The sequence below is a fragment of the Haliotis rufescens genome, unplaced genomic scaffold (genome assembly GCF_023055435.1).
Source record: "Haliotis rufescens isolate VD_foot unplaced genomic scaffold, xgHalRufe1.0.p SCAF_19, whole genome shotgun sequence".
Classification (NCBI taxonomy): Eukaryota; Metazoa; Mollusca; class Gastropoda; order Lepetellida; family Haliotidae; genus Haliotis; species Haliotis rufescens.
In genome coordinates, this window is record NW_025963879.1 from 15,885,857 (window position 1) to 15,897,214 (window position 11,358).

An 11,358-nucleotide genomic window follows, 5' to 3' on the forward strand; every position below is an offset into this window, starting at 1 on the left:
ACATTCATACAGTCAGTTGTCTGTGGGGCAAATAGGTGGACATTCATACTGACAGGTGAACTGTGGGGCAAGTTGGTGGACATTCATACAGACAGGTGAACTGTTGGTCAGGTAAGTGGACAGTCATACAGACAGATGAACTGTGGGGCAAGTTGGTGGACATTCATACAGACAGGTAAACTGTGGGGCAAGTTGGTGGACATTCATACAGACAGGTGAACTGTGGGGCAATTGGTGGACATTCATACAGACAGGTGAACTGTGGGTCAGGTAAGTGGACATTCATACAGACAGGTGACTGTGGGGCAAGTTGGTGGACATTCGTACAGACAGGTGAGTGTGGGGCAAGTTGGTGGACATTCATACAGACAGGTGAACTGTGGGGCAATTGGGTGGACATTCATACAGACAGGTGAACTGTGGGTCAGGTAGGTGGACATTCATACAGACAGGTGAACTGTGGGGCAAGTTGGTGGATATTCATACAGACAGGTGAACTGTGGGTCAGGTAGGTGGACATTCATACAGACAGGTGACTGTGGGGCAAGTTGGTGGACATTCATACAGACAGGTGACTGGGGCAATTGGGTGGACATTCATACCGACAGGTGAACTGTGGGGCAAGTTGGTGGACATTCATACAGACAGGTGAACTGTGGGTCAGGTAGGTGGACATTCATACAGACAGGTGACTGTGGGGCAAGTTGGTGGACATTCATACAGTCAGTTGACTGTGGGGCAAATAGGTGGACATTGATACAGACAGCTGATCTGTGGGTCAGGTAGGTGGACATTAATACAGCGAGGTGACTGTGGGGCAAGTTGGTGGACATTCATACAGACAGGTGAACTGTGGGTCAGGTAAGTGGACATTAATACAGAGAGGTGACTGTGGGGCAAGTTGGTGGACATTCATACAGACAGGCGAACTGAGGATCAGGTAAGTGGACATTCATACAGAGAGGTGACTGTGGGGCAAGTTGGTGGACATTCATACAGACAGGTGAACTGTGGGTCAGGTAGGTGGACATTCATACAGACAGGTGAACTGTGGGTCAGGTAAGTCGACATTCACACAGACAGGCGAACTGTGGGTCAGGTAATTGGACATTAATACAGAGAGGTGAACTGTGGGGCAAGTAGGTGGACATTCATACAGACATGCGAACTGTGGGACAGGTAGGTGGACATTTATACAGACATGCGAACTGTGGGACAGGTAAGTGGACATTCATACAGACAGGCGAACTATGGGACAGATAGTTGGACATTCATACAGACAGGCGAACTGTGGGGCAGGTAGGTGGACATTCATACAGACAGGTGAACTGTGGGTCAGGTAAGTCGACATTCACACAGACAGGCGAACTGTGGGTCAGGTAAGTGGACATTAATACAGAGAGGTGAACTGTGGGGCAAGTAGGTGGACATTCATACAGACATGCGAACTGTGGGACAGGTAGGTGGACATTTATACAGACATGCGAACTGTGGGACAGGTAAGTGGACATTCATACAGACAGGCGAACTGTGGGGCAGATAGTTGGACATTCATACAGACAGGCGAACTGTGGGGCAGGTAGGTGGACATTCATACAGAGAAGGAGGAGAAAAGTTCTGTGATCATCAACTTCATCTGTCTGCCATTGTCCTGCTGTTGGAGTGAGTGAGTGAGAATGGTTTCACACATTGTTCCCATGGCGGGAAACGAACCCGGGTCCTCGGCGTGACGAGCGAACGCATTAACCACAAGACTTCCCCTCCGCCATCTGCTTTTAGAGAGCTATCAGACATGTATATGAAAAGACAAGGAAATTACTTTAGGAATCCTTTCGTTGTGATTCAAGGTTAGAACTTGTCCCCGCCAATCCATGCTTGTCGTAAGAGGCGATAAGTCGATCGGGTGGTCTGGTTCGATGACTTGGTGGATTGTGTGTCTTGGTACCAGACGGCGATGGGCGTTTTTCATTATCACAACCACCAGTTGATCTGGTCCTATTTGATGCTTACTGTTACGTCAACTAGCGTCCTCTCGTTCACTGCAAACATGTCCACGTTTAAAAGGCTCACATTAAACCCATGCATACCGAAAAAGGCGACTATGCTTGTCGTAAGAGGCGACTAACGGGATCGGGTGATCAGGCTCGCTGACTTGGTTGATGAATGTCATCGATCCCAATTGCGTGGATCGATGTTCATGATATCGATCACTGGATTGTCTGGTCCAGACTTTATTATTTACAGACCGCCGTCATATAGCTGGAATATTGTTGAGTGCGGCGTTAAACAACAAACCTATCATATACACCCATGTTAGATGGTGGCTAAACATGAAACTAACAAGAAATGGTTATTCGATGGGGATATATTTATACCCCTATCATAGTTGTGTTTTGGACCTGAAGCTTACAGCGGTTCGGTGACTGCAGCCTTATAACGTTTTCATAACGTTTTTAAGGTTGTTGGTCAAATCCAATTTTCAAGTGTATGCTTTCTTTACCGGCATTATGTAACTGTCCATGATGACACCAACTCCTACGCTGCATTCAGAAGTTATTATGCTTTCAGTAGTAAACTTCAAACAACAACATTCTTCATTCAAACATGTTCACCACATGCAAATTTACTCTTCAAGAATCACACATGTGCTTTGCATCATAGAATCACGGATATTTTGTTGCAGTTTGATAACTCTCTCCCAAACTCCCAAACTCCCAAACTCCCAAACCAACATACAATCACTCGCTCCCATGGACCTAGAAATACCTTTCAATACCTTCCATCAATTGGAATTAGTAATGATAATTTTCAATAGCAAGACATTTCATTTAGAAGTGGTTGACAGTAATGGTGTACTGTCTGGAAAGTGGTTGACAGTAATTCATAATATTGTGGAAAAATAACTTCTTATTTTTTAAAAGGTCATTTCTACTGGTTTTCCTCGGAAAGGAAATGATAAAGGGAATTCAAAACCACCTTTTGGCGGGACATAAAACACCAAATGCAATGAGTATCTGCGAATTAAATCCGACAAGACGATCTGATCGGCATTAAGAGCACTGGGCTTATTTAGCCATGCGATCTGAAGTTGATACGACTTTACGAGCAATACTGCTCCCTGCATCCCTACTCACAAACAGGTGTGCCCTCAAAAAATACCCTTGCATCAGAACCTGTTTCACGTCAGCCCAGAGAACCAGGTCACGCCATTGTGTCACCAGAAAGTAGCACATACCCCATTGCGCATAACAACAGCGAGTATCTGTTGAATACAAGAGAGGACATAACAAGTTGTTTTCTGTTTGGCTTTGACTGCGCCTCCATTGCTCAACCTACCCGGTCCTGTTCGTAGACCCAGGCAGGAGACGATCAGCGCAACATTGTTTCTGACTCGTAACAATCACGGTAAGTCGTTTAAACAGATAGCAGACAATCAGAACACGCTAGATTGTGGGGATATAGACGCACAACGAAAAATGTTATTTGTGATGACATAAAGAAAGTTCATTATTTCCACTTATTTTGTGTCCGGTAGGTTATTAGTCCAAAGCTGGAATTGTATTTGAATGATGGAAAGGGTATCCTATGATATAAGATACACTTTGTAGTCTGCATACCTTTCCAAGGGTGGCAACTTATTGCGACTTAGATCTGCTGGCTGTTATCCCGAATATTCATCGAACCTTTACACAAAGGTTATTCAGATCAGTTTGTTTACCATATTAATAGTGGTAGAAGAGCATTGTGATTTAGATCTATTGCGGTGACACATCTGTATTTGCAGATGATTCATACGAATGTTATTGAATAGGATCTTTAATGCATGTATCATTGGATTCGGGCCAAGCTTATGAACACACTACCAATTCATGTTTACGAAACAAACACAAACAGGAATGCCTTTCATACCCAGTATTAGTAAGGATGAAAAAAGGATCCTTTTATGTTTGTGAGCGTGAAATTGGAAAAAGATCTGGTGCAACGTTAGTCTGAGTAGGCAGACACTTGTCTGGTTTGTTTGCATCTCATTTAAGAACTTCTAATGTACGCAAACAAAGGTACAAATTGTGGATACTCGGTTACTCTTGCCTCTTTTCGCTATTTAAATTCGGGCAGCAAAGAGGACGTGATGAATTCGCATCCTTGATTCCCTGATTCTCATCTCTCTGGGGAGTAAACAACCCAAGCTGACTGTGAGGTGCTTGAAGGCTTACCGCCACATTACCATCTCATCTTACCAGGTACCCATTCACTGCTGCGTGAACAGAAGAACATTTTGAACAAATACAGTTCACGAGTGCCGCGGAGTTGTGTTGTGTCTTGTGATGAATGCAACAAGACCATTTAATAAATTATAATATATAACGTGCATCTTTATAATGCGCCACATCAACGACCTGATGCATGCTCAAAGCACTACATTATTAACCGGTCAGTGGATCGGTGTAAATTCGTTTTCATTCTCATCTCTCTGGGGAGTATACAACCCAAGCTGACTGTGAGATGCTTGAAGGCTTACCGCCACAATACCATCTCATCTTACCGGGTACCCATTCACTGCTGCGTGAACAGAAGCACATTTGGAACAAAGTCGCTTGCCTAAGCAGACACAGTATTAAAGTGTGGAGCAGGATCGAAGCCCAATAACACTCTCAGGAGCTAAGCTCCCGAACGCGATAGGTACCATCCACGTAACATTTGGGAATAGGACATTTAGGCAAGAAGTAGGCAGCCCTATTGGCACCTCCTGGCGTCCCTACCGGCTGATATGTTTCTTAATGTATATACGAGTCTCATTTTCTGCTCTCGTTGGAAAAATCAAAACAAGGGAATTTGGTCAAGAAGTTTAACTTAAGCTTCAGGTATTTCGATGATCTCATATCATTCCATAATGCTCAAATAGCGAATTCCCTTCCACTGATATACCCACCTGAACTAAAAAGCGATATCTCCTTTGGAAGCCGGTTTGGGATGATGAATGACCTTGCTTCTATGATAATGTGTTACATAATCCTCAAACCCATCTTTTTCTTCCTGAAGCCATCATTCATCACTCAGCATGGTGATTGCCACCCTAATCTGCTGCTGTCTTCGAGCTATGAGAGAGGAAGAGCGGGAGGGGGAGAGGGAGAGGAGAGGACGTACTGTTATCGTGGTGCGAGATCAGCATATTGTAGGTGGCATCAGCATTTATAATATAAACCATGTTTGTTATGATCACTGTAAGGTCTTTGTTAAAAATCGTGTGAAAACAACTAACAACCAACAAGTGGTATACAATCAAGAAATGTATTACCTAAATTAACTGAGTTTAAAAATCAATACAAATTACTGCATAGCAATTACAATGGCAATACACAATAGAGGGGTAGTACAATATTCAATGGCAGTATATAATATGATGACAGTGGTCAGTATCAAATAAAAAAATACACACACATATTTCTTCTTTACTGTGTGGCAGGAGTATTTTCTTTCGTTCACTACACTGTTACAACGTAATAGAAATATATACCTTATCCGTTGCTATGTTACACCGGATTAAAATATATATGATTGTCCATTTCGATGTTGCTCATGGATGAAATATATCGTTGTCAATTGCTATGTTGCACATGATTGAAATGTATCATTGTCCATTACTTTGTTGCAAGGGGAACAAAACGGTCTTTTTATTCATAAACAAACATAACAGTTCGTGACTGCATATTTGAGTTGTCATTTGAACGTACCTCTCCTTGTTACAGGATCGTGCAGGGTTGGTACAGCACGAGGTGATGCCTGACAGATCCCATCCTGGGCGAGTTGTGGTCGTTAACAGGGGTGTACGGACTGCTGGTCCATACGCAGGTAACCAGATCCCTTCACGAACCATACCAGCACCTTACGCTGCAAACCAGATCCGACCACCAGCCGATGCCCGAAACAACCAAGCACCTTACACTGCTAGCCAGATCCGACCACCAGCCGATGCCCGAAACAACCAAGCACCTTACACTGCTAGCCAGATCCGACCACCTGCCGATGCCCGAAACAACCCAGCACCTAAAAAGGCTTGCCAGATCCGACTACCTACCGATGTACCACCCCCTTATACGGCATACCCATTGCGTAAACCACAGAACTAAACGATGAGACCCTGAGGAAGTACAGTAAGCTCGTGTTTAGAAACTCTTTTTATGGACGGACCTCGTACGGACATTTCAATGGCAGAGCATGGTTTTTTAATCTTGCATGAGACATTCATTTCCTTTTGGAAAATTAGGGGTCAAGTCAAAATGTCACTGAAGCCAAAACTCTCGTTCTTCATTTCTTCAGTTATCAGACTTTGCCTTGGACCATCATTGTTATTGCCTGTTGAACATTCAAATTGATCGGCATTGAGAGAAATTAATTAGATTCAAACCAGTATATCAAACTTTGTAAAACAAATCGTATATCAAGTTGTGTATTGTATATTATACCTATATAGCGTGAGCATCCAAATGTGCACGATGTCTTGAATGTTGTGTGTCATGTTCCTATGACAGCAGGCATGTCGGTTGAGGTGTCAATCAACCATCCTTAATTACAAATGATGGACACCGTCACAAAGGACGGACAGATGAAGTTGTATCTTTTAATTATATGATAGATTTTTTGTGGGGCGTCAGTGCGCCAACTGTGCTAGGCGATAATGTTTTACTTTTAATGATTTAACTTCTAACTTTATATTTCTTTATGCTTATTAGTCATAGAAATCTGCCTGCACATTCTGTGAACGTATACATGTAAAGGTGGCTGTATGATAACGTTACGAGATGATGACACAAACTTATGCTCTAAGGGATCAACCATTTGATTTTCTAAATGATACTGAAGCCCATGTTTTACTGGAAACAAGTTACACATGCCTCGCATTGTAGAAAACATATTGTGCCATTTTCGTGCAGACTAAATTAAAGGTGTTCAAAGAATACGGTTCCGTTATTTTTATCTATCTAAATATATTTATGTCTCCTAAACATAAAAAATACTTACATGCTGATCTCAAACCAAAATCAACCCTCCGAAGATCAAATGGTAGCTCCCAAAATACATCTCTTCGTCGCTTCTTGTTTGTGATATTGTACATATTTTGTTATTGCAATGTAATTGAGCGGTTTGTAACAATAGTCCATATCATTCCGTTTCTTATTGTTGACTCTTTGTACGTGGTTATTTTTCACATGGAGAAAATAAACAGTTTGTTCAATTTGTACTACTTTAGCATGCTTGTACTCTGCTAAAAGAGCTCTCTGTTTTAGTAGGCAGCTGAAAGTGCTCGAATCCTTTCGAAACATAATACCAAGATAATTTTACCTGCCTTACAGATTCTCAATACACTAGCCAGTTGGAAAGGCATAAAGTGGCGGCTGCCTCGGTTGCCTATTGAGACCCTGGGGTCGAGGTGACCCGGGTTGACACCCTGGGGTCGTGGTGACCCGGGTAAGATGGCTGAATGTCCTGGGGTCTTAGAGACCCGGACTGTGTAGCTGTGAGAGGGATATGCCAGTCCTGGGGTCCGATGACCCGGACGATCCCTATAGGTAAGCTGGTCCTGGGTCGTGCTGACCGGATGGTACCGAAATAGCGTAATGTTCTCAGGGGGCCATAAGTCTTCCATGCTCTGAGTATGGAGTGGTTTATGACGCCCAAACGAGGTTAACAAGCGAGAGCCCCCAAAGGTTGGAATGGTTCCAAAGGTGCAACGAAAGGGTGACATGAAAAGGCAAATAAGCTGGAAAAGGCAAATAAAATCCATGCGATCCTGATATTCATTACTCAAGCTGGTTACCGTCAATAAAATGTTTCATGGTTGAATAATTAAATTTTCGTTGTGTTCATGGAAATTCCTGCATTCTGATTAGCTGAATTGGTCACGTGTTATTGCATTCATTTCCCACTTGTATTACTGCGGAATGTCTGGGAATCCCAGTATTACAGTCGAGGGAATTCCCTTTCTGCTCACGTGTATTGTCATGCACAGGACATTTAGCGACTTTCATGCATATTCATTGTCCAAACTACCCTTTGAAACCGAAGGCCGAAATGAAACAGCAAACGAGCAGGCTCGCTCGCCTGTTTTTTTCCCGCTCGCCTCGGTTCAATTTTCATGTCTTCGGGTTTCATTTCTAACTAGCATTTCTCCAACTGTGTTTTACCGTAATCAGGGAAGTAATGTTTGAATCACGCAGTAATTGACCATGTTATTTGAAACAGCCGCCTTCTCTCGGACATATTTCTTCCGGTTCGTTACAGTCTGACTTTTGCAGTTCTTTTCGCCTCTTGCATTAATTGACAGGTCCAATTAATATTGTTTTAATCCCACTCTCCGTTGATTGGCTACTGACTGTGTAGGCGTGTCAAGTTATGTGCATAAATTAAACGATCACCTGATTCATGTCACGCCACTGTATGTATTCCTATACCTGGAATGTTTATCAATGTCGTCATTTTTGTCTGTTTTGATATATGCAACTGTTTTGGGTTAAACTATTGTAGATAAAACATATTTTACGTTGTCGAATTTAATTATAAGCATTGACTGTTATATTTTTTTCGGTTTCATTGAGGTATGATTCGAAAAACCAATGTGCAAACTTTTGTAAGAATCAATATTTTATATTTTATTTCGTTACATTTGTATAACAATGGACGTGATGTACGCAGATCTTATTGTCCTGACAATAATGTACGTTTAATTAATTTACAATCGGTTGTAGACGTAATGATATTAAGTGTTTGTTTGGTCGGATATTCACAATAGTTCTGTGGTAAGTGGTCCACCCGTAACTTGTTATAACCGGAGCAAACTAACAAAACATATCCACATACCCAGCATTACAAACACAACATAGTCTTCTGTCACGTAAAATGATTGTTTAAACTTAACACTAGCCTTAACAGCTGCATACATAGACTGTAGAGCTTTTATCATTTTGCCAGAAACACCTCCATTAACAAGTACTAACCCTTCTTTATCCGGTTTACACTGTCAATATATCACATATTAAAGATTAAAAAAATAACCACTTCAAATACTAAATCATTCAACTAAACACATATACAAATATTGAATTTGTTTTTACACTGTGAGCAGTGATGTGGATAAGAATAATGTGGATTGGTAGTTAGATTAACTGTTATATCACGTGAAATGTAAATACCGTTATCCATGGATGCATTGTCTTTGCCCTGAAATAAAGGGAATCAACACTTCAACTCTCAGTCGTCTCGTCTTCGCCGTTTTAATTAGTCCGCGTAATGCAAATTAGCGTCAAGCGACCCAACAAACTGGGCTGCAAAATACGATTCTTCTTACTGAAAAACAATATGTCTTTCTAGGCATTTTATTTCCAAGTAACAATCGATTTTGTAAAGACATTAAACGGTTCTAAAGCAATAAGGAAGAGAATTTGTGGATGTCAACTTCCTTATTTATCATCCACCTGATGAAGGAGTAAGCATATACTCCGAAACGTTGTGTTCCTCATAATAAAACACTTGACATCCATAAATTCTCTTCCTTATGTGTATCACTTCTAAATGCCTTTCAAAGACTTTTAGAGCAATGTTTGCTATTTTTGAAAAATATGAGTATTGGAAGTACCAATTGACTGTCAACTTAAACTGTTTGGCTATCTTGTTCAACCTATATTGGTTTATGGATCTGAAGTCTGGGGCTTCGAAAATAATGTTGTACTGGAACCTGGTCATTTAAGATATTGTAAATATATTCTGAAAGTTGAGCAAACTACCCCTGATTTCATGGTGTACGGGGAGTTATGGATATACCCATTAAACATCAATGTTAAGTTAAGATTGGTGTCATGTTGAAGTAAACTAGTTCTATCAGAAAGCAAATTATCAGGTATAATGTGCAAACGTATGTTGAAACTCCAAACTGCCCACTCAGAGTTTAAGTTCCTGCGTATTTCCAACGTATTTAACAAATTACAGGTCTAACTCACATTTGGCTGTCTCAGGAATTTCCCAGTGTACAATGGATAAAGGCTAACGTCAAAACTGTCCTTATAGATCAATTCTACAAAGTTGGAGAAATAAAGTGAATTCATCAAAAGGACATAATAGTTTGTATAAAGATATCCTCTCAACAGAAGACGATTTATTGTATTTACCTATATGAACGAGCCTGGTTCAAATATAGAAATAGGCCAATAGAGTGAGTGAGTATGGTTTTACGCTGCTTTTAGCAATATTCGAGCAATGTCACTGCGGGGACTGGCCAACATAAGAGGATCCATATGAGGTGAGGTGAAATGGCGCGTCCAAGATTATTGCATATAGCGATGTTCATGAGCGTGTGCGTGTTTGTCTGCCTGTACTAGTCCGGACTGATGCGGATTTATAGTGCTAGCACACTGAGATACCATGCCGCAGTTTACATGAATACCCCACTCAGACACAGTATACTGACCACGAGCCGACCACTTTATGCTGAGCGCCAGACAGGTAGCAAGAAGTACCATTTTTTAAACGTCTTTTGTGTGACGCGGAAGGGGATCGAACCCCGGAACTTCTGCTCTCCGGGCGGACGCTCCATAAGAACCAGCTTGGTACAATAATAGAAATTAGCCAATAGAAGATGATCCACATGAACTAGCCTGGGTCTATAATAGAAATTGGCCAGTTGGTGATCTATGTGAATAGCCTGGTTCTCTTATAGAAATTGGCCAATAGAAGATGATCTATATGAACTTGCCTGATTCTATAGAAATTGGCCAACAGGAGGGAACATGTATACAATCTTGACTCCACAGGTCAAGTGATGTTTTCATTGATCTTTTCTTTCAAATCACACAATCTTCAGTCACCAAGCAATATATTGAAGCCTGGCTGCCAGATCATTTTCAGATAATATTCCATGAAACTGGGTGTCCTTGTGAAATGCTTTATTTGATTTGTTTCTCTAAATGTGATTGGTATGAATTCCAATTCCCGACCTTGCCCGGATTATCATATGGTGACATTTTACAACAGATGTCACTCGCAAACCCAATGTCAATCACTGGGCAGCTGCAATGCAATTCAAATTGGAGCGTTCAACAGTTATTTCCCTTGATAGTACAACTTCCATTAGCCTGCATCTCCAGGGGTGTGTGTGGGGGTGCGTGCGTGAGAATCGTGCGATCCTCAACCTTTTGTGAGCAGTATATAAGAGTGAGTGAGTGAGTGAGTGAGTGAGTGAGTATGGTTTTACACCGCTTTTAGCAATATTCCAGCAATATCACCGCAGGGGACACCTAAAATGGGCTTCAGACATTGTACCCATGTCGAGAATCGAACCTGGGTCTTCGGGGTGGAGCAACAGTTTAA

The 11,358-nt window shown here is 41.7% G+C and overlaps 1 protein-coding gene across 1 annotated transcript; it reads left to right on the plus strand.

Annotated features, from left to right (window-relative positions):
- The first annotated feature begins 3,171 nt into the window (after positions 1–3,171).
- On the plus strand, positions 3,172–7,850 carry LOC124137613. Its single transcript, XM_046504005.2, has 3 exons — positions 3,172–3,405; positions 5,041–5,173; positions 5,748–7,850. Exons 2-3 carry the CDS (start codon positions 5,060–5,062, stop codon positions 6,126–6,128), a joined length of 495 nt encoding a protein of 164 aa, XP_046359961.2. The 5' UTR covers positions 3,172–3,405; positions 5,041–5,059; the 3' UTR covers positions 6,129–7,850.
- The last annotated feature ends 3,508 nt before the right edge of the window (positions 7,851–11,358 follow it).

Bases quoted from the DNA above. Each gene is read 5' to 3' on its own strand.
- LOC124137613 (XM_046504005.2), top strand. From the start codon at position 5,060: ATGGTGATTGCCACCCTAATCTGCTGCTGTCTTCGAGCTATGAGAGAG. The intron at 5,174-5,747 runs GTAGGTGGCATC...TCCTTGTTACAG, and splicing joins TGGTGCGAGATCAGCATATT to GATCGTGCAGGGTTGGTACA.